Source organism: Cebidichthys violaceus, unplaced genomic scaffold, assembly GCF_023349555.1.
Source record: "Cebidichthys violaceus isolate CVI_PGR_0920_01 unplaced genomic scaffold, fCebVio1.0.p SCAF_15, whole genome shotgun sequence".
Classification (NCBI taxonomy): Eukaryota; Metazoa; Chordata; class Actinopteri; order Perciformes; family Stichaeidae; genus Cebidichthys; species Cebidichthys violaceus.
The window spans coordinates 9,184,252-9,208,455 of NW_027176318.1; the positions used below are offsets into that span (position 1 = coordinate 9,184,252).

The 24,204-nt window shown below is 41.8% G+C and overlaps 3 protein-coding genes across 3 annotated transcripts; all 3 read right to left on the minus strand.

The window, feature by feature from the left end:
- Nucleotides 1-139: 139 nt before the first annotated feature.
- gyg1b (glycogenin 1b) lies at nt 140-10,200 on the minus strand. The gene is made up of 7 exons (XM_068709867.1): nt 10,093-10,200; nt 8,324-8,459; nt 8,025-8,199; nt 7,766-7,928; nt 3,203-3,329; nt 1,883-2,099; nt 140-1,112 (listed from the first exon to the last, which is right to left on the minus strand). The coding sequence occupies exons 1-7, from the start codon at nt 10,097-10,099 to the stop codon at nt 966-968; spliced, it is 972 nt and encodes a 323-aa protein (XP_068565968.1). The 5' UTR covers nt 10,100-10,200; the 3' UTR covers nt 140-965.
- A 1,512-nt stretch (nt 10,201-11,712) lies between these two features.
- Nucleotides 11,713-16,724, minus strand: cpb1 (carboxypeptidase B1 (tissue)). Its single transcript, XM_068709868.1, has 11 exons — nt 16,616-16,724; nt 15,863-15,938; nt 15,396-15,520; nt 15,217-15,316; nt 15,026-15,127; nt 14,814-14,918; nt 14,615-14,725; nt 14,408-14,498; nt 13,725-13,927; nt 12,365-12,449; nt 11,713-12,081 (listed from the first exon to the last, which is right to left on the minus strand). The coding sequence occupies exons 1-11, from the start codon at nt 16,678-16,680 to the stop codon at nt 11,894-11,896; spliced, it is 1,251 nt and encodes a 416-aa protein (XP_068565969.1). The 5' UTR covers nt 16,681-16,724; the 3' UTR covers nt 11,713-11,893.
- A 570-nt stretch (nt 16,725-17,294) lies between these two features.
- Nucleotides 17,295-23,891, minus strand: agtr1b (angiotensin II receptor, type 1b). Its single transcript, XM_068709869.1, has 2 exons — nt 23,617-23,891; nt 17,295-19,390 (listed from the first exon to the last, which is right to left on the minus strand). Exon 2 carries the CDS (start codon nt 19,282-19,284, stop codon nt 18,193-18,195), a length of 1,092 nt encoding a protein of 363 aa, XP_068565970.1. The 5' UTR covers nt 19,285-19,390; nt 23,617-23,891; the 3' UTR covers nt 17,295-18,192.
- Between the last annotated feature and the right edge of the window lie 313 nt (nt 23,892-24,204).

Genomic DNA, 24,204 nt, shown 5'->3' on the forward strand with positions numbered 1-24,204 from the left:
CGGTTTGGCTGTCGAAGGAAGTGAAGCGAAACAGGAAGTACGCACGACTGAAACCTCTTGGCTTTGAGTACGTGCGTACACACACACACACACACGCACACGCGCACGCAAAGAAAAGAAACATCTTAGCAAAACTCCAAACGTTTGATATTTTAATAGTTCCAAATGGAAGACTTTACAGTACAGAAAACATTCTGGTCAAGTACAACACAAGAAAGTTCAAACCTAATGTCCTACACATAAGAAGCTAGCTGCTAGTCAACAGAGAGGGCGATGGCGAGAGAGCAAGAAGGCACTAAGGAGTTTAGAGTATGGCAAAAATAACCATGCTATGGCATTTAGATGTGCTGTAAACATGTTTGAGTTATGTTAAACAGAAGCTATCCCCCCCCCCCCCAATTCAAAAGCACGAGAAATAAACTGAGAAAAAAGCAATAGTTAATGCTCAGAAGAGTGCATGGTAAAAAAATGACATGAAAGAAGAAGAAAAATTAGAGTCACGTTAGTGACTGCTAATCTTTGCCACGACACGTACAAAACCCCAGCTCAATTTGTTATTAAAATGAGCATTGGCATGAAATAAATGGAAAAATGAATGCAAAATCGATGTATTGCAAATACCTTTGAAAAGAGTTAATTTATGTTATAAATCTTTCCTGATTTTCTTCATAGTGCTGCAGAACAGATACCTGTGGCTGGGTAAAACTGAATTATGACAGTTTTGCATGGACAACTAAAGCCGTTCAGAAAACATAACTTAGTGGGGGTAGTGCTGGTGAAGGGAGACTCAATTAATTTCTAGTTTAGTAACAGCCAAGATAGAAAAAATGTTTTACAGAATTTTCTTGGAAGACCTGTGGTGAGTTTGTTAAACTGCAAGTGCTGGTTTGATATCCCGCTTCATTGCTTCTTTAAAATTGAGAAAAACTACAAGTGCTACTTCGATATCCCACTTCACCGCCTCTTTATTTGAGAAAAGAATCAAGCTTTCTCTTGATATTGTCAAATGAGTCCATTCCCATGTAGTCTGCCTGGCCCTGCTCCCATTTCTTCTTCCGTTCTTCTGAGGACATCTGGGCTTCGGCTTGTTCGATTGAAGGACAGCTCTCACCCTTTAACAATTTTAAATAAATAGAAAACACATATTAGTGAAACCGAGCAGGAAAACTGAAAATGAAGACACAGACAGCCCAGACGGATCACATCCTTTGCGCGCATCGCTTTTTCGAAGCACTGAACTAGTTATATGTAGCCTTTCCAAATTAATGGCGACAGGCAAACACGCGAAAGCTCTGCTTTTTGACTAAGAGCAGTAATAGCATTAAACCAGGTGCCAACAAACAGTTATTGGCTGCGAGCTATAAAATACATACCAATATCTGTTCCCTCTCAAAAGTGACAATGTCACTGCACTGGAACTTTTTGAGATGAATTGGAAGACAGAAAAGGAAGTATATCATCCAGAATCAATAAAGTATAAAAAAGGTAAAAAAAAAGCATAGTATGTGACAGTAGAATACATGCGCTTGCATAAATATGGTACAACCTATATTTCTACACATGCAGTACTTCCCTGCATTGTCAATGAAAGCACCACAATCAATTATTTTTGATAGAACTGGACAATCTGGAAACCTGCTTCTGCATGTCGACGGTCCAGAAAGGTGTGAGCTGTAAAAAGTTGGTCATATCAAAAATCCTAAGGAAACAGTTTCTTTGGCGGCGAGTTTTCATTGGCTTGTAAAATTGACAATCAACAACTCTGAAATTACTCTTTTAAAAAAAAAAAAAAAAAAAAAAAAAACCTCTGCCCATTATCTGATGGAATAGACTCATAAATAACTGGAAGCCTGCAGGTCAAATAACACAAATATTCATTCACCTCCACACATCCGGAGTGGAAAGGCTTGTCTCCGTACTGTTCCTGCAGCATGGGCACCACAGCGCTGGAGTACAGGGTCCACCAGTCCAGGAGGAACGTGGGGTGTGTGGTGGCCTCGTGCAAGTTTCCTGTGATCCGTTTGGATTTGGTGTCATAGGTGTAACTCCATGGCTTGGTCTTCCCTAGGAAATGGACCACCTTGGCATTGCCACCAAATCTGAAATGAGAAGCATGGAACATTAGATTTTCTATTGTAGATTCTTTATTATGGTTAGATTTAGTAGATTAAGCGTTTTATGAATTACTTGTTTCATTCAAATCGTAGCTAAAAGAGTGATGTCATTTTTGCTGATCATAAAATTAAACTTTATGTAACTTCTGTTATTTGTATTCAAGGTAATTCTCTTTCCTACAATCACCTGTAAAACAGCATTAGTCGAGCAGGTAGCATTTTTGACCCTTCACTTTCTGATCTTGTAGCAACTACACCCTTCATCCCCTCACTTGTTTATACTCAAACAGGAAAATGTGCCTGACAAAGCTGCATTGTGTGGTTAGTTATACTGCTGTATGTGGAAAATGTCATTCTACATGTCAGCAAGCACAAATACATCAACCACGGTTTTGAAATGTATATAAAAAAAAAATGATATGGAGTTCTAGAAAAGTGCTGCTGTCACCATTCAATTCTGAATTCTGAATCTGGCCCTGGGGGGTTGTTTTCTTGTGCTTGCCAGACCTCTTAAGAAATAGTATTGCTTACAACTAACAAGTACATACATGTTTATCACCCTTGATATCCTGATTTGGATGCCAGGAAATGCCAAACCTAAGAGCTTGTTGATGAGGTGTGTTTCCATGGAGGACAAAAGTTCTGAGGCAGAGGGGCAGTGAGGATGGGAGGGGGAAGCTTAACTTAAGACTGAGCGTACAATGACCAGTCCTAGAGGCGAATGTAAAAGGACTTTAAATAAACCGCTCTATTTTAGGCTTGGGTTTCAGCTGTTGGGAGCTCAGGGTGGATATCCAACCCAGCGCCGAGGCCTGCTGGGGGATACTCCAGCAGAGCCGCTGGAATCTTAACTGCTCATCTCGCTCGTAGCCCGACGTCGTCACGTTGGGACTACATGCTCATGTGATCGAGTGTCTGCTAACATATTGGCTTCCCATCAGATATGGAAGACTTTAGTCACACCAACTGTCTCTCTGCTATAGTAAAATAAAAACTCTCTTGTGGAAGTATATACACTGCAGTAGCTTAAACAGTAGAAACACCAACTACTGTGTGTAGAAACATGACCTCAGTACACGGACACTTACTGCTTGAATGCTGGAAGGTAAGTGTAGATGGCTACACTGCTGAGGTTGTAGATGAATGGGAGGTGTTTTGATATGTCAGCTGTTGCCCAGTCGCTGAAAAAGCCATTCAAAACACCTTGGTCTCCTCCTGCAACAGAGAGGGCAAAAAAAATAAATAATAATTAACATGACGGTAGATTAACACACTGTACTTATCAGGAATAATCTGCAGTTTCAGATGTGGTTCAACTCTGAGAAAGCAATTAGAGTGGATAATAACTTAACGTGTACAAATATTTTTGTTATATATTAAATACATCATGGATCTTTTCCTTAACTTTTATATAAAACTGGATATACATACAGTGGCATTCACATTTTTCCAGCTCAGATTTTTTTTTCATTAAGTTATGCAAGATGGCAGTGCAGTGCAGATCCATGTCACACACAAGTTTTAATTAAAATAAAATGTATTGGTCATATTAGATATGGACTTAAGATTAATCCTGTTCTTATGCAGAATCTCAGTAAGCAGTATTACGCTTGAATTCATTTTCATAAATGTGTTTTCAGGGATGAGAAGACATCAGGTAACTTCAGGTCAACAGAGACGGAGTCATTGCATTTGTGTGAACATGCTGTGAGAAGCTGGTATGGCGTCATAACAGTCAAACTCGGTTATGAAAAGCAGCTGACACAATGCTTCGACAGCCTTAACGCATGACTAGATGGCTTCTTTGAAAGAGGAAAAGCTGACCGAGTTCAGTCAACTGATCTGCACACCTGTGACAGCCAGAATAATTAGTCTTTCTGCTTACGCTGGTCAACGTTAGTCTGCAGCCTGCTGACACCAGCCCAGACAAGCAGCAAGAGAAATGTTCCCACACAGTCACATCACAGGGATGGATTTCCTTCCTTCAAATTGCTTTGGTTATTTAAAATATAATGTTCCGACTTGCTAGAAGGCACTGGCAGATCTGAATAGGTTTCACCTCACTGGGCTTTATGAAATCACACCATGCATGAGCACGGATTTATAGTGAACATAGAAGCTGTACAGAGCGTTAAAGAGATACGATGTACAGAACATGTGTCACATAATGCACGACTGTTGACACAGTACGCTCCACTGAAGGCAAAATATCAAAGATCAGTGCACACACAATATACTAAGAACCCAGCCATATAAAAAGGCGAGAGAGGATTTATTCATCCGATATTTGACAAAGATTGATTGCCTGCCATTTGCTCACTGACCTTCAATACTCTGCTCAGGTCAACGTCTGCCCGGTAACACTGGAAGCTGCAGCAATGCTAGTTTGATCGCTCTATTGTGCATCAATAATGAACAGTCTCATTTAAATTCCTCACGTGAACATATAGTAAGATATACTTCAAGGAAATATCAAAACCTCTAAAATAAATGACTGAATTGCAGTCGGACTCAAACGTGTTGCTCACTTTGTTATGGGGTGCATACAGAAGGTTTATCAGAGATTTTATTGCTGAAACTATTTGCCTGTACTTGTTCTGAAAACGATCCCCGGCCCCATTCACGACTGCTCTAATGTAAATAATAGAACTAGACACAAGCGTTAAAAGGTTTTGCCCCTCTGTGCTGTTCAAGTACATCAACCTCTGAGTTAACACTCATTTTAAAAGTTTGCACTCGAGTTGCCTCAGGTCCTCAGGGCCCAACTGGAGGGCCGGACAGCCACTTGCCCTTGCTCAATTTGGCTAATTTAGGACTTGGGAAGCCCTTGTCATGGCGGTGGCTTACATAAGCACAAAACTCAGTTTGGGGTCCAGAGATACAATTGCCATTAAGTAGGTTACACTTCAAGTATGCAACCAGATCTGAATAGAGTCTAATGAAAAAGCCTTTCCAGTGAACATCTCCTCTGCTACATTGTGACACACGACCAGCCAGAACACAGCATTTTGAAGCCAAGCTACAACACAACGAGCTCATTGAATATTCATGCTGAACCGCTTCACCTAGTCGCCATACAGTAAGTCATCGGACTGAAACTGGCACAAGATGAGACGTTGGCCTGTAATAGAAGTTTCACATGTAGCACAGGACTGTACAGTCCGTGAAACCGCAGACTGCTGCAGTTTAAAATAACACATAGATGCCGTTTGTCTGAACCCACAACCTCTACTGGGCATTTCAAACTTAGGAGTGTCTTCATTTTGAGGGGATGAGCAGAGCTCAGCAGGAATGTGCTTTTATATCTGCCAGTTTGTTTTGGCAGCGGAATTCATTGGAGCCACAGATGCAGAGCTATAGCCTCAGGGTTCAACCTCTGAAATCATTTTCCTTTTTTCACCTTACCTCAGCAATGTTTTAATATCATCCATGAACTGCAGAGGGACAGAGCTGCATGTGTACATCATGTACTCCTTACAGTGGAAAGGAACTGAAATGCTAAAAGGTCACGGCAACTTCAACTCATGCCCCAGCGCCCATGAAGAGACCATCCATGGCTATAAATAAGACGGCTTTACGCGACACTGAAATCCCATTGAAGTATTAGATAGAAAAAAATAAAATCGTAAATCTTAAAAATGACATGAATTGTTATCTTTCCTGGAAAAATTAATGCAACAATGTCTCGTCTGTGCGTGTCATGGAAAAATCCTTGTCAACAAACTCAGCCAGAATGAGTCGGCACTTGAAAGCACTGGCCACTGTAACCAATTAGTTTGCTTTTCTCACAGATGGAATCTCTTTCACAGTATCACAAAGGAGAACAGCTTGCCATTTAATGTTTTATAAAAAAAAAAAAAGAAGAAAAAAAAAAAAAAAAAGGGTTCCCCGCTACTAACAAGGACACGCTCCGGCTCTTCCAACCAAGTTTTGTGGTTTATTTCACGACTGTTTCCTTTGTTTAGCGGCATTTTGAGCAGCCGGAGGAAACAATGAAATTTGGTAAGAGCTCAACCGATATATAAGCAGGTCAGTTAAGGTCCCTTACTAGCTCTATGTCACCATCCTAGTCTTCAACACCTCAGTTTTCATGGCCATGTAACCTATGGATGAAACTTTGGTAACGTAATCAAGACCGTCCTATGCGGTTGAAAGTTCTACCTAAACCACGAGTTAAGATTATTTTGTCAAAACCCAGTTACAGGATTGCCTTAAGTGTTGGCTGATAAATTACAGTAGAGGAAAGCCAAAGATGCATTTGAGGCAATTCTGAAAAAGTGTTGCAATTACATAGTTTATCCAGCAGAGAGCATTCACAAGTTCATTTTTCAGTACCTACCTGACTAACAATTTTAGGCTCTTCATTAGAAATATTTTCTTCACATGACAACGTTCTAGTCTCAAGGTAGAAAAAAAAAGAAAAAGATTCTCACGACTATCATTTGCATCTTTCTTTCTGCAGTTAAAAACAGCATTCACTAAAGCAAGACACTGTCAAAGATAAGGCAACGTAGGAACCTCTTAATACCTGTACGGTTTTTGTATACTTTAAATACGTCAAAGTGTTTAAGAAGGATGGCAATAAAGATTACTCTGAATGCATGTTCTGTCATGGTAAAATGTTTGCCATTACAAAAAAGGAGGACTCTAGTCATTATGCAATTTACAAAAAGTGCTGTAACCTTTTCTGGAAAGCAAAAGGTGGCAAACCTGCAGCATACGAGAACCACAGCCCCTACAAGTGTTGACTGATGTTCTTCTAAACCTGATACGGAGCCAAAACAACGACCACAATTCAGTTGCAGTACACCTCACCGAGAAGAGTCTCTGAATGTCAACCAGTGCTCTGTGCAACACACGACCTCTCAAATTTAACTTTCACCCCTCCCCAGTGAAACCCTGAGAATAACTCAGCAGAGCTAGAGAGTCTGTTACAGGAGGGCCTTGTGTCTGCCGGGCTCGATAAAGGCCTTACTCAGAGCGAAAGATAAACACGGTCAGTTTAACATCGTGTTACCAAGAACTCAATGTTACGCAAAGCTGCTCCGTGGCTGGCTGGGTGTGGGGATGTGTGTAAAAAAAAAAAAAAAAAATGTTTGCTGACCTCAAAAATCAGTGGTGGTAAACCAGAAATACTTGCAATTCTATACACACTAAATCATTTCTTGTAATGCATTTAGCAATGACATGTCTATTTTGAGGGAAATCTGTACATGACACAAATACATATTATCCAATACCAACATGCAGAAATAAGTTAACTAAAAATGGGTATGTTGAGTGAAAGGAATAGTTTGGAAATTCATTCATTCCTTGTCACGTTATGGAAAAACAACAAGCGATAGATAGATAAGTTATATTCTGGTGCTTGCATTGATCTTCTCATCCAATCCTTGGCAAGAAAGAGAATAAGTGCATTTCCAAGAACGTGCAACTATTCCTCCAAGTAAAGCAGGGATGTAACTCATGAATAAACTATTGAGTATTCTCAGTTCATGTTTCAGTTTGTAACATTTATAAAAAATAAATAAAAAAGGGAAAACTGCTCATTCCAAGTTCCCGGAGCCAAAAAAGGGACACCTCAACAAAATGACATAAAATAAAACATTTCAGCACAGAACTAAAATCAGAATATGTTCTTCTCCACTTACCATCAAAGCTGCCGTGTTCTGTACAATACTGGAGCAGTTTGCCGTGAGTCTCCACAGAAGGACGAAAAACAAACACTCCAGAGTTGAAACAGTCAGGCCAGCCGGGGTCGGGAGCCGCAGACAATTCTTCTCTGTCAAACAAGTCATCTATATTTGATAGCACCTAGGAGGCAGACAAACAAAACAAATAGACATTAAATAGCTGCAGTACAACATCTTGAAATGTTCTTTCCTTAGAAAAAGGCTCAGTTAGTCTCACCAGAGTGTCTGCGTCCATGAAAACACATTTGGAGTACTGTGTCAGAGTCCAGCAGTGTAGTTTGGTGAAGGTGACGCCCAGGTCTGGCCTCTTCATCATGGACAGGTGCGCCGTGTCGCCGCTGTCCAGCACATCCACCACCATCACCTCGTCAAAGATTCCCTTCAGCACGGCCCTAATGAGTCACAACACCAGAGGATGAATCGCCAACAATCCAGGTGGAAAACATTCCTCGACAAGAATGCAGACAGGTGCGATTCAGAAATGTTGTACCAGTAGTCGGAGGTTTAGTTTCTTACCGGCAAGGCTCTGACATTTGTGGACCAATGAGAGCCACCAGCTTCTTGGATGTTTTGTGGTTTCGGAGGGACTTGCCCAAAACCATGGCTCCCCGAGCATAGCTGTCATTGGTAGCCAACGTCACGAAAGCCTGGTCTGTAGAAGAGAGAACATTTAACAAGAGATGATCTGTGATGTTAAAATGATAAAAATAATGACATCTACTTGCTTCAGTAGAGAAAGACATGTCTGATGAGTTGGCTACATGCACGCTATATCCATTTAATGCAAGATATTTGATGGTAAACTTAGAAACATTTGTCCTATTAATTGTTTTTAAACACACTTCTATCATGTGCATTTTCCTTTACTTGGTAAAATTCTGAAATATTTCAACAAAACTCAGCAAAAAAGCCAAAGCACAACATGCAAATCCAAAGAATTTAGCTCCAGTTGAGGTAAAGCACAATGGTGCCAACAAGTAGCCACTATTATTTAACCGTCTGACACTGAATCTGCCATTGATGCGTCAAATAGTTAAATGTTTTTCTGGGATTTAACTACATTGTGAATGCGCTGCAAATATCTTGACATGAATTCACATCTTTCCTGTTTGGCCAGCAGGAACATAAAATATACACCAAGCAAGAGGTGAAACAGTACAATCTGGGAACTTAATGTTCCAATCAATCCAAACATATAAACAGTTATTTAAAATACTCAAACAAGCAGAGTTTCCACAAACTCTATGGCCTTGCCTCAAAAAAAACACAGACTAGTGCCTACTCTGTACCACCACCTCTGACGGCAGGGAGGAAAATCTTCCAGCTAGCTGCCAAGGCAAGCCTCAGAACAACGACCTGCCTGTGAAAGGACATATAAATTGCAATGATGAAATGCACATGGCAGCTGGGACGGTTGTGTGACTGCGGCATGTGGACCAACACGGATCCCACATGGACTGTATAAGCAACCTTTCAGTACTTTCCAACCAATAATGCCCAAAAGACAGCAACACAGTAGGTATAAAACCTTAAGAGTGAAGTGTTGCCCATCAGAGTTGCCAGGAAAAGTTGCTCTCAGCGCCACACCTCCTTTTTCTTCCACCCCTCCCCCCCCCCTCTTTTTCAATTGGCACAACAAGCTCTGCATTGTTTCTGCATGAAGCCCAACATGAAACGCATCATGAAGTGGAACCACAGGGTCAGTGAATGTACAGTACATGCTGTACATTCAGTAAGATAACACCACATAGTGGGAGGTGGGTAATGGAGAAACGTGACATACAGCAGCACAGGCGTTACTAAAGTTTAGCTCCCAGAACCATTATGTCACTCGTTAAAAGCGTTCACTGGAAGAGAACAGAGGCTTTAAATCAGTTAATGAATCATCTGATAAGGATGTCCAGAATTAAAAAGTCAACGTGACAAATGGAGTGGAGCCCACAGCACATCCGAACTGGCGACACTGTGGTCTCAAAATGTCATATATGGCAACATGTTTCAGATACGGCCGACAGCTTCACGCGTTCAGCGAACTGATTGGACAGCGAGACACAGGTGGAGACACGCGGATTAAGCAAACGTTACTTTGACGCATTAGGATTTAACAACTCCGCTAACTTCGGGGGGGGGGGGGGATTTACAAACATTTAAACCAGACTACAGGCAAGAAACTTTTATCGACAGGCTGCCATGTTCACAACAGCGACACAGTGACGTCAAACGCCAGCAAAGCTCACGAGCCTTTTAAACTTTTAAAGCACGTTTTAGCTCAAAGGTTTACGTACCAGCCATAACTGAAGAAGTCGAAGCTACTTTTTTTTGACGCCTGGACCCGAGGAAGCGGCAGCTCAGCGTGGAGGAAGAAGGACTGACCAAATCCACAGAGGTGGATTTATACCAGTATGACAGTAGCCAATCGCAGCGTCATGTGACGGTCTCCACACACCCACCTGTTCCCCACATGAGCCTCCACAACCCCCTCCGGCAGTCAGGAGTTCAACCGCTCACATGTTTACACAGTACTCTGCATAAATGTAGAGACACGTTTAGAACAGACTTTATATTCTTTTCGTACTTGTTTTATTAAGTTCAAACTTCACAGCTGATCTAGTTAAGTAATCTTGACCTTTTAAATAATTTCACATTTCCCTAGACATCCGTCTGCAGCCTTGACCTTTCACGTGGCTCCCTCGGCTGGTGTCATCTGTACTCTTGATGATAAAGTAGAGATGGTGATGATGCTGTAATGAGGTGCTGAGATCAGGAACAACATGTTCCATATTTTAGGCTACAGTTTGGATTTTGTCGCCCTCTTGTGGAACAAAGACAATACATATCGTGACAGAAACCAGACAAACAGAAGCAGTTGCGGAGGTCTCTGGGCCTCCTGCACTGTGTTACACAACAGTGAATTATTTTTAGTTGTCTCAGTAAATCTCTTGAGTAATCCTCAGATCAAAAACTGTTTTGGGGCATGGCTCTTATACTAGGGGTAGGGGATAATACACTTTTTATTTGTTCATGTTTAAATAAAATAAAAAATATTAGTGAGTGTATGTATATCATGGTATAGTTCCTTAACTGCACTAGTGGAATTAAGAACACAGCTAACCCAGTAAGAAATAAATCCCTACCAATATGATCTGCAGGCGACAGTAGCTCAGTCCGTGGGGACTGGGCTTGGGAGCTGGAGGGTTGCTGGTTTAAGTCCCCGCACAGACCAGATAGGCCTATGGAGTGTGCACTGGTAGCTTGAGAGATACCAAATAGCCTCCTGGCTACTGCCGAAGTGCCTTTGCAAAAGGCACCGAACCCCCGCTGTATAATAAAACTTGATTCGATTGGATTTGAAAGCTTCAGTTTACAAATTTGCATTTGTCGTAATGTTACAAAAGCAATCGCTGAATTTTTACCTTCTGCTCCAGAAATGTGTGCCAGTGCAGTTAAACTCCCTGCTGATCTTTGGCTCCTTTATTTTCACCAAATGCTTGGCAGAGTGGAGACGCTGCCAAGGAGTTACTCTGTGGGTGTCACGCGCTGTGCTGCTGGACTAAAGTCCTTGACTGATACCCCCACCCTCCCATCCTCCACCCCTGGAACAGTGCCAGAAGAGCGAGAAGGAGCACCAGGGTTCGAAGGGTCTGATACAGTACATCCGTATAGATTCATTGTTAAAGTTAAGTGTCTCACTATGTTTCCTTGGGCCATGAAGGACTTTTAAAAGAATTATTCCATAATTTCTGTTCACACAAGTTTCCTGACCCATTAGTGATGGGCTGTGAAGTGTAAGCACTCTTTTATTCACCATACATACACTGTTTGTTGTATATTTTCATACAAATGGCAAAGGTTCAGTCCATCAGACACTTTATTATCATATACACATAAAAAAATGATTCAGCACGTGGGGATGGATCATTGATTTTATTGTTTGCACTCATCTTGACATTCTGTCAAGCACAGCAAGGAAACATGGCGGGTGGTGCCCGTATCCATGGATACAGGCTGGAGATGGCTGAGAGGTTGGAGGGGCTGGGGGCTGGTACAGAGGAGCTGAGTTGGCAGGGGTCCTGGCACTCTCATTCTTTAATAGAGGTTCTTCTGCACGTAGGCGGCGATGTACTTGACGGCCAGCATGGTCTCCTGGCATGTGGGCTTGATCTGAGACTCGGGCAGCAGGAAGCCATAACGACCAGTGTCACGCAACTCGAAGGTGTAGGAATACTTCACTCCCAGGTCGTAGGCCCAGTCATCAGAGCCTCCAGCTGCGGGGTCTGAAGGCAGATAAGGAGAGGAGGGGACATTCAGAGCGGGATATGCTGATGACCTGGAACATCCTGGATGTGTTTTTATACAAATACTGCTTTCAAGGGCCCAAAAAAATCCTGTGTGTGCTAGAAATAGCTTTCTCTCCTAATAGGTAATACGCTTTTGTTGCCTCTGAGGCCACATCTCTCAAATCATAACGCATATCATTATAGGCGTAATATAGAAGGTCCCTCTAATACACTATTTCCCCATGGAGACCAATGCAGCTGCAGTATTTGCTGTACTTACAGATGGTTGCAGCACCAGGTCCACTGGTGTAGCGAGTACCATACAGACTACGCAGAGCAGCAGAGGCTCCCTCAGCAACCTTCAGCTATGATGGAGAGAAGAAACAAAAGTCAGAAGTGTTAAGTACAGATGTATTCATATATGCTATTGAATACTTTGACAAATCGGAGCCTGTTTTGTTCCTGAACTTACACATAGAACATCTCTCGCTCTAAAGTTAGCTAACATTAGCCAACATAGGCTTCTGGTCATACCAGACCAAGTAAGGTTGTATCAGCAAAACACCCGACTTTAATAAAATAAATGATATCCTTTAACTCTTGATTTAAAAGGGTATAATTGTGCTGTTACTTTTTTTGAAAGTTAAGTCTGGTTTCAAAGTGAAAAGAGTGTCTAATAAAGGAACAATACTATACAGAACCAAGCAACTTTAAAAATCCAGCTTGTTGTAAGAAAAGCAAATATATAAGTTGTTTTCCGTGCAGCATCCACCCTCCGCTACACTCCTTTGGACAACAGTTTTTGCTGAAATTACAGAAAATAGTAAAAAGCTTCAGAGAGTTCCAACAGGAAATGAAATCCCAAGACAAATGCACAAGCAGGAAATTATATTTCTAACAGAACAGATGAGTTATGACAGATCCCCGGAGTTCTTTTGTTCTATAAAGTGTCAGAAGAGAGCTTAAATTACGAGCTTCAGTTAGTGTGAGAGCTGAAACAGGGGTGTGAGTGTTAACTGTACACCCCAGTGAGAGGTAAAAGAGCCATGAGAGTGAGGCGTATGAGCGGGGAGTAGATGATTTGAAGCAGGCGAGTGTGGCCTTTAGATAAGACTCATGATAAGTCTTACTTGAACTTTTAGAAACACCTTTAGATATATTAAAATCAGCTTATATTATATAACACCCTTTGTTCTGAAAGTGTTGATATTCTGCTATGCTTTGAAATAAGATGCACTGAAATGCTCCAACATCATAAAGATATTTCTTCTTGCTATAGTCTTCATCTACGGAGTGCAATTCCTGTATAGATGCAATATTCTAAATCTTCTGTCAATATAACAAACCATATAGTGACACTTCTTTCACCTTTGATAATCATTATGAAGAGCCAGATTGATCCTAAATTCAACACACCTGTCTGATGCAGTTAATCTATTGTTATTGCATTCCAAATGCATGCGTTTCCAGCAAGGCTGTATAACACAAGTCTGCCACACTATAGCGATGCATGTGACACTGTCATGATGAATAATTAAATTGTCATTGTGACACAGACCAAGCATGTAAGTCAATAAAATCTCTGTGCTTATTCAGCGGTATGTCCAATGCGCTATTCATGGCAGATAATGATGACTTACCAGCTCACTGTGGTCCGCAGCGAGCTGAAAGGTGTAGGAATAGGGGAAGAGCAGCAGCTGGGAGTAGGAGTGGACGGTGAGGTAGGCCTTGATGATGGACTTGTTCCTGCGAATGAAGTCGGCGACGTTCTTGGCCTCGATCTCAGACTCAGGTTTGGACCCGCAGTAGGTGTCGCTGCAGGGGTTGCTGGAGGCTCCGGTGGCTGTAATGAAAATCAGATTTCTTTGTTTACTTCTTCAAATGCATTGTGACCAGGGTTAAAGTCATTCGATTTACTCGAGGAGTACTATGCAGCCTGTGAAAACTGTTGCAGAATGTCTTATACGGCTCAGGAGGGAGTTTGGGAAAATAATCCTGAGGATGTCATAGTGATGTCATAAGGTGACCTCTCTTTAAACACATCTGTGAATTGCTAGCTTGCGTTACACAATTTGGATTTGAAAGATGTGGATAATTCCAACAAATTATGTTACCAAGTTGCATTATGGGAAAGGTAGCATTCAAGGTTATTGGGGTGCGTCTTAAATTAAAATTATAAGTCAAAATATCTCGGCATCTGCTGCAAAAAATGTTGGCATCCAAAAAAAATAAAATCACATACCCCTTCTTTACGGAAGTGCAATATAAAATAGCTTGAGTACCCCTTTAAGATATACAGTTAACGTGTATATGTTGCACTTACTGCACCAGCCAGCATTGAAGTTCCTGTTGGGATCGGCACCAATGCAGCTGGATCCAGATTTCCTGGAGCGAGTCTTCCTCCACATCCTGTTCTAAAGTCCCCCAGTGGACAAAAATAAACACGTTAGACATTCGTTTAACAAATCAACAAACTGTTTAAGATAAACAAGACTGCACGGTCTGTATCGGATTCGAAGATGGAACTTACGCTCTTGTGGGTGAAGTCGTAGCCGTCAATGTTAAAGACGGGCAGAACAAAGACGTCCATCTGGTTGAGCAGGCTGGTCATCTGAGAATCACTGCCGTAGGTGGACAGAGCCTGAGGAAGATTGGAAAAAAAAGATCTGTGTTAACAGGGGAAGTCTTTGTATAAATGCTTGCCATGCCGATCCAGGTGTCTTCATTACCTCTTTGACAAACCACTGGCAGAAAGCAGGAGAGATCCACTCCCTCGCGTGGATACCACAATCCATGAAGATAGCGGGTTTGGTGGAGCTGGACTTCTTACCGAGCTGTGGTTGTTAAAAGTAATCACAAAACATTTAGATGTAATCGGTGGAAAACTTATTCGGAACTTTTCAACACGAGGGACTGATACAGCAGATAAGTCTTGTAATACCTTCAGGACAGTCATGGGGCGTCCCTCATAGGTGTTTCCAATCACCTGCTTGCTGATCAGATCAGAATTGGAGGAGGAAATAGAGTTAATCCAGGACTGGACCTGAAATTAATTAGGAGTGGGAAAATAAGAACAGGACATAACAGTTCGTCAGGGTAGAGATTGTGACTGATGATCTTTTTTGCTCTTACTGCGTCCCAGTTGTTGTACTTGGTGTAGCTGTAGGCTCTGGGAGAAGGCTTGTTGTCAGCCTGGGCATCAACAGCAGACTGGATATCCTCAATCAGGACCCTGAAGAGGAATTCATTAAAAAAATGTTAAAACATCACATGTAAAAAAAACCCATCTGCATCTTTGTCTCATGACCTACTCATTATCTATGTTATTCTGCTGCAGCATGGTGTACACCATGTCCAGGTACATGGCAGGCACACGGATGTCCACGTCAATGTCGATGGTCACCAGCTCAGCGCTCTCGGGCCTCCAGAAGTCGACCTGCAGATGGCGCCAAAGTCAAACACTTGAGCATGTAGAGATATTCAGACGCGAAATCCAAATTCAAGCCTCTCATTTGACAAACTGAAAGACATTCTTATTGTGAAGTGAATACGACATGCCAAAAATCCAGCAATATAGACTGTAATTTGATACAAGCATTTTAAAAAAAGAAGGCTCAATTAGATACGATTTGCATATTTGAACGGGCATTCAGTGCATTGACCAAAAAAGTAGGTCCTGTCCAGCCTCTTCCATCATTATTAAGCAAATTAAATCCCCGTAGTGAGTACAGATAGGTTGATAAGGTGTGTGGGTCTGTAAGAAAAAGCAGTAAGTCACCTCGATGCTCTTAGCCAGTTGCTTAATGGCAGTCACATGCTCATCAAGCACAGGCTTCAGACGGAAGACTTTCTCTCTAGAAAAAAAAAAAGATTGGTCACAAATACAGTACAATACCCACAGTTTTATGGTTCAAATTACTGGGCAGTCTGTTGACCAGTAAAAGAATACTCTAGTCCTACTCTACTCTAGCTCGTAGGCTACAGGTGCTGGCCTTTTACAATATTTAAAGGTTTCGTGATGAATAGTGTGTTATTAATTGGCAGATACCCAAAGTTTATAACTATTATTTCTTAAGTACATGTTTGATTCCACTTTTCAACTAATGTCACTAAACAGCCTGTAGTTGAAGGGTTTACTGGTTTGTATAATACTGCTAAAGTAACTTTGAGCAATGGGTCTGAGGACAAATGTTGAAAAATACCTGTTTAATACATTTGCTTTAATAATAACTCTAACAAATTGCCACAATTATTGAAATTGACATATTGACAATGGATGGTATAATTACATTGAACCATATTGTGACCTAAAGCCTACAGTACTCTCTTGGTCCACTAGTTAACATCAGCTAAATACCACCCTATAATACATAGCAGACAGGTCAAGAGTCATTGTACAGTATGTCATCATTCTCGCTTCATGTAAAGTCATGATCAGCACTGCAATTCATACATTCTTTATAGCAATAGTGTCTCACATAACTCATAAAATATGATGTCTTTTTTTCTTTGACAGAGACTAGAGATTTACCCCTCGAAGCGAGTGATGTCAGCCAGGGCATAAGCCACCAATCCGAGAAGCAGGAGGACCTTCATGTTGTCAGTGAGACTGAACTCACCGCTTGACAGCGTTTATAACCCCGACCTGGCGTCCATCCACCAATCCCCATCTGCGGAGTGTGGAGGAACAGGGGCCTACATAATATTGATGGTCAATGATTAATAGATGCTGGAGGTGCTTGAGCAAGTTTTGAGCCAAGATCACTAGATTTTCATTCTTAATAATTAACTGTTATTTCTGGATGTTTTGGTAACTAATGACATATTTTTATTACTAATCAGGATAGTTGGACTCTTTCACTGTGAGGTAGGTGTGTCGTGGTATACCAGCATGGACTACAACCGTGATATTTAAAAATAAAATCATGATATAGTGTTTATAATCCAGCTCCTCTTAAATAATTGAATATACAGTTACAGTCAAAGACTCTCTGCACCAGTTTAATTAATTTGCCAAAAGAGACAAGAGAGACAAAACGCACATTAAACAGTTAAAGATGAATTTAAATACTATTTTAAGAATAATTAAAAGTATCAATATTGTAAATTATTTTGGTCGTGATAATCATGTAGTGTAAATCAGATATTGTGACAGCTCTATTATGTAGTGATAAAAAAATCAACTTAGTTTTGTGTATTTTTACATTTTATTCATATTTTCACATATTCACAACCTGTACACTTACAGAGTAGGAAAAAAAAATCTATCAACATGTTTAAATATCACAAAGAAAACAATCAGAGATATTGACAATGATCATGAGTGTTTGTGTAGTACTCTTATTTATACAGCATGTTAATCCCAGACTAGGTAACATTTCATCATTTCAATGTTATTATGCAAACACTTAACCACATACAGCATATAGTTATCATAGTCAAATATGGTACGAACTGATATAAACTTACATCACATTTTTGCTACACTTTACCAATTGTTCCATGTGTACAGCCGCTGGCAGAGCATGCATGAGTCGCTTATGATTTTTTGTTTTGTTTTTAGCTTTGGCATCTTTGCTGAGCACTTGATCACTGTTCCAACTGGTGAAAGACCCACTGAGCACACAGAATGGTTATCACAGGACAATATATTACTGCACTGTATCCTTAAGGCACCAAAGCGACAAAATCCTGCAGCATATGCATATCTCATATAAATAATGGGATAAGTGACCTGTATGTATAGTCTTTTGTAGCATTGATATAGTAAATTCCTGGATTTGTAAAAAAAAAAACACAGATGTCAGTGACACTGACTTTAATTTAAAAGAGAAGAAACATTTGCCCGCATGCATGTTACAAGTATGAGTGTCGTGTGACATGTGATTGTTTTTGAATCATTATTCTGCAGATAAGCAATGTACAAGGTGGATTTATTTTGGACTTACTTACAGAGGGACATGAATACAACGTTTCAACCATTTTGCGCATTTCAGTGCTTTGCAATACATTTGGGGTTTTAAAAAGCATGGAATGTCTCTATCCCCAGCCCCTTAACCACAGACCAAAAGAGCAGGGAGAGTAAACTTGGACTCTTTTTCTTCTTCGTCACTTAACATCAGAAGAGGCCTTGCTTTTGGCTGTGAGGCTCAGTGCCTCAGAGGCACGGAAAGAGAGGGCACTCATCTTGGAGCTGATGCTCGGGTGAGACACTCTAACTCCATCTGGAGAGCAGCGCAACAGTCGCAGCAAGTTTTTTCGAAAGTTATTCCCGACAAAGCCATACACAATAGGGTTAACGCAACTGTTGAAGTAGGCGATACAGATAGTGAAGGGCATAGCGGTGTCGATGATTTCTTTGATGGGGCAGTTCTTTTCGAGTGACGGCTGGGTGAGCATATCCATCAAGTGGAACACCTGATGGGGCACCCAGCACAGGAAGAAGGCCAGGACAGCTGCTGCAAGCATGCGCAGTACCTCGTCGTCCCGTGAACGGGAGCTTTTCTGGATGTGCCTCGCCCTCACCAGTGTGCGTCCGATGAGGCAGTAACAGGTGATGATGATGACAAAGGGCACCAGGAAGCCGAGCAGGCTTTTCATCAGGCTGATAGCCAGCAGGAACTCTTTCGTAATTATGGGATTTTCAATGGTCGGGTGAAGAGTGCCACACACCACTGTAGTGTAGTTTTTGAAGTTGTGGACATCCCTGCTCATTGCTGAGGGCACACTAAGCACAACGGCAAAAAGCCAGATCACCACACAGGTGATACGCGCGTACACCACAGTGCGTAACCTGCGTGATCGTATCGGGTGGACGATGGCAAGATAGCGGTCAATGCTGAGTGCTGTGAGGAAGAAGATGCTGGTGTAGAGGTTAAAAATCACCAGCAATGCACTGGCCTTGCACAGGAATCCTCCAAAGGGCCAGTGATAGCCTGTGGCGGTGAAGGTGGCCCACATGGGCAGAGTGATGAGGAAGGTGAGGTCAGAAACAGCAAGATTGAGCACAAAGATATGGGCCACCGTCTTGAGCTTCATGTAGCAGTAGATCACAGCCACTACCATACTGTTTCCAACAATGCCGATGACAAAGATACAGCCGTAGACGATGGGTACCAGGGTGAAGATGAATTCATGGCTTCCAGACATGCCACACGTCAGAGCTATCTCTTCTGTCGCTCCTGTCGTTGCGTTCTGCATTTTTCCTTTTTAGTGCCCGATTCTGGGACTTTTAAACAGGGGGCCCTGTCAGCAGGGTGCGTCTGTGGTGACTGATACAGGCCTTGGGCGAGGGCCTCAGCGAGTCCTATAAAAGAAACACAACAAAAATGTCACAGGCAGTCTACGGGAAGAGTCATCATTACCGCTGGCATGGCCCATAAACGCTAATCCACACGAGCACCAATGAAAGCGCTCACCCTACACCAGCTCATTAAAGACCTGCACATTAAAGCCATCCTGACGCTTTATGTTATTTCTGTAAAATAAGAAGCCATGAAAAACAGATGTTGTATGTTATCCAATATTCCAAAAATGCCCTTTGAAACATCATTATTCAAACAGTCTGCATTCTCCCCTCTCTCCCATCTCGTCTCTCGGCTAATGAACGGCAACAGTAAAACAGTACAGTGTTTATCAAATGGTCTGTCCATCTGGGTGGACTGTCAGCACCCGGAAGGAGAACATTTATGCCTCGTGTTACGACCTTTGTTAATGAAGACTGCATGGCAAAGTGCGAGCTGGGATAACAACACCATTAAACACTGAGGTACTAAGGGAACAGAAAGGGGAGAGAAAGAGAAGGCTGAGTCTCCAGTCACTGTAAAAGACATGTCACGTTTCAAACCCTTGGTGTGCTGAGATACATTGTACCCAGCATGAGAACTTCTAATCAGCACACACCTAAACAAACAGGACAGCAGGGATTCGGCTCTGTGGAAACTTTGCTCTGTGAGAAAATCAAACCTGCGTGCAGCGGAAAATTTGCCTCGGGGCTAGTTTTTGCTTCATTTGTACCAGCAGAATGTGAAATGGGAATAAAAAACAAATTCTCCTCTTTGTTGAGAGTCTTTATGTTTAATAGAATGGCTTAGTGAGTGTCATTAGTGGGGCTAATGTAATCATATTAGCATAAGCCTCATATATTCTATTACTATAGCTGCAAAGATAGTTTCTGTTACTAATTGCATGAAAATGACAACGTGTTTGTGGTTGCATTAAAACCAAACAGATGCCAGGGGAAAACGTGCTCTGATTTCGGAGCTCAAAAGTGAGCAGATAGCATACCGATAACAAAACCACTATGTCGAATATAAAGTTGACTATTTTGTATAATACAGATTTAAAAAAAATTTCGCTGCCACAATAAAAAAAATTTCACTAAACTAAGCAAGCATTTTGCCACAAGATGGCATTCTAGCCTCAAGATTTTACTCTTTCCGTCTCACAGCTGACACAGTACAGTGATATCATGACCTATTGTACATCTAAAACAAAATGTAAAGTTGCTTTTTGCATGAATCCAGTTGCTGCCATTGCTCTTACAGCTACTGTGGACTACATAATTGAATGCGCTTTTGAAAACCTTCCCTATCTGCGTTCCTCTTGCCCTCTGGTTCGCCTTAAGACAGCCCCTACAGTAGAACTATTTTATCTCCCAGTCAAATATCTCCTCATTTTCCACCAGGATTCAGTGGATGAATTTTTGGAAGAAACCCATGTGTGCACTAAAGCAACTACTGTATTAGTTGCAGATGTGGGGATTGTTGAGTGTGGAAGATGTGTGGGTGCCAAGGGCAACAGAATAATGAGATATCTCTGCGGAGTCGTAGGGTAAAGCCCCAACACAGATGTCATTGCTTGGATTTACAGTCCATGTGTCTTCTTACTATGATTAATATAGTGGGTGCGGCTTTAAATTTAAACTATACTGAAGTGAGTGACAAAACACACATCAGTTTCACAGTATAGGGATTTGAAACCGTTTGAGAAAATCTCTTGATGGTAAGATGATTTCTGATGACCACAAATGGAATAATGGGTGAAAATGGACACCACATGCTTTTTTACCATTGTTGGCTGGCATTTTAACCGCCTGTATTTTTCCATGAGGGAGATGCTCAAGGCGAGGGGACGTGTGTGGGGAGTGAATATAAACAAGGCTGAAAGTTATTGCTGCCTATATATGTACGTGAGCCCTATAATAAAGATGAGGTGGCACAGACAGAAGGTGACTCGGAAGCAGGTGATTTAGTGTGGCTGCGTCCAGTGAGCTTTGGCTCGGGAGTTAGATGGCACATTACTGAATGACAGCCATAAACCCTGGGTGACCACAGACAGGAAGGTAAACACCCACTTCACAAGGTCCGTGAGCAAGCTGCATCCTCTCGGACGAGACAATGGGCTGCGAGGCGCTGTTTGCAAACACACAGCTGCTTACATTGAATGGTAAAATTAGGATTAGGAGGAAGTTTTGGGACATTTTTGCCCCGCGGTGTAATGGCCGACTCCTGAATGTCACTGTCGTGGCAACATTCCATTTCTAATCCTATCTCGGGGTATGTGAATGCAGCCCCTTACTGGGATCATGGGAATTTCTTAAAAAGCTAAAGCGAGGAAAATTAAAATTTAGTTAGTCCACATATGAATAGAATCGTGGTTCCCATCAACAGAGCTATCTGAGGCTGTCCTCGGCCCGAGCACCCGGCTGCTCTGACATGAGCACCACCATCTGGCTGCCCATAGAGAGAGACACTAAAATGTTTGGTTGATGGAGTTAATGATTTATACCAGCCCATTATGAAGTGAGGTTCATCTTATAACACACCACCTCATGATCATCTTCTCGTTTAGGCCTCGTTTCAGGCTTGTTCGGCAAACAGAACGTTTTGCATCAGCGGGCGCTCTCTGGCTTTGCATCCTGTATCTTCAAATATCTGTAACAGGAATGCAAATGTATTGCCAAGCTCCCTACCACTAACAAATGGTAGACTTGAAATGGCACTGCAGCTTATTTTGTCATTATTACACAGTAATAATACGGGTGTTTAAGATCTGGCCCTAGCCTCCTGCAACTCATTTCCTCCTCCGTCTCAACTTACAGGGGTGTCACTTCAGCTGAAGAGGATTTGAAGGAGGAAACTTGATCAAGAGCAAACTCATTGACTACTAAAGGAACTCTTAAATGTTAAGTTTGTTGGTTGATTGCAATCAAAATAAATAAACTGCTCCAAACCAACACACTTCTCCATTTAAAATGTGTGCATCGTATACATCTGTGTTTAAAAAGAGAAAGAACAGAAGACTTTGATGAAGCGTGTGTGTGTGTGTGTGTGTGTGTGTGTATGTGTGTGTGTGTGTGTGTGTGTGAGTGAGTGAGAGTGATAGTGTCCATGAACTAAATGAAGACTGAACTTCTGCTTGCCAGAGAGGGGCTAATGGAAATATTGGCTTCAGAGACCATGTCTGCATTTTTTTTTGTTTACAAAACTGCACTTTCATGTGACTTGCACAATTAAACAGCGCAGACTTCAGCCCATTAAGCTTCCCTTCATTTCCTGTATGTACTTTATGAAATAAAGCGGTGACACAATGACATCACACATTATGAATCCTTTTCCCTCCAAATAATCTAAAATCATTGAGATAGGTTGTTGAACCTGAAATCATATCAAATAACAGGTGTCTGGCTCTCAAGAGTAGAGTTTGTCTCCAACATAGAAACATCAGAGGGGAAACTAAGCACCTATAAAGTGAAACCCATACAAATCTCTTGGTTAAAGAGCGTGATGGCGAGCAGCCTTCACTCCGAAGCCACAACGTCTTTTCCTCAGGTTCATTCTCTAGTGTCCCTCTGTCTTCTTCACCAGTTAGACCTGTCTCTCTCACTGACAAGGCTGGACGTTAAATGTCACCTGTTCTTCTCTACTTTCCCTCAGTTACCTTTCCCCACTATTCCACATGCTGCCATCCGGATTTCTCCACCATTTCCTCTCTTTCCTGCCTTCCTTATTCTTCATAAAACTAGTACTTTTAGGGAGCGCAGAGCTACTGTTTGTCAGGAAGTGGATCCAAATCTCTCTGGGGAAATGAGACAAGTTTGCATAGTGCAGTTCTGGATTCTTCCCATCTTAACCACACAGCTACAGTGGTTGTTTTAAAGGCTCTGGCCACACAGGACTTTCACATGAACAACTTGAACAAACAGCAACAACAGGTGGCAACAATATAAAGTCAGTGAATACGTCTAATATGTTGTTTTGTTCTATGCATTCGCTACATGTCAGCAATTTTCAACAAAGGGCTTATGAGATAAAATATTTACAGATATTATAGATAGATATATATAGATACCGAAAACTTTTTTGTGCTGGTGTTGGAACATTAAAGTCACCTTAAAGCAGTCACACTTAAAATATGCTTATCCAATGTGAGAGGCTATTACAGAAAGTTACATTTAAAGAGTTTGTAGACTTTGACTCCAAATATAGATTCTTTACAAGTTGGTGAAAGTGAGGTAATGTGAGCTCTTACCTGTGGTGCTGAATCAGGAGGCTGTTGATGCTTTCAGAGCAGGACAGACAGAGAGATAGAGAGACCACCTTAGTGTGCCAGTGGCTGCCTCAGATTTAACTTGGTGGAGCGAGACGAGCAGGAATACCATCTGACACACAAACACTCCCCCCCCCCACTAGACCCTCTCTCTCTCTCTCACACACACACACACACACACACTACAATGATGAATGAATTACACTGGAGCTACGCATTGTCCTTTTGCCCATTTCTCTCTACAGCCAACAGCCTGCGCACACAAACAAACACACACAAGATCTTACACAATAGACCCTCTCCTCCGCCTCCTCCTCCTCCTCCCCTCTCTCCTCCTCCGCCTCCTCTCCTCTTTCCACCGTACTCCCCAAGCACCATCTCCCTCTCCTCTCTCTTAATGTCTGCTTTTAATCACTCACTTTATCTTTCATTTGAAATTTATTGCCGCCTCTGACAGGTAGAGCTGATTAAAGCCTCAAATCTAGGCCTGTTGCACATCTTTTGAGGGTGTTCAATTCAGCGTTACGGTTTAATTAACCAGACACGCGGATGCACAGACAGCACTTTGTT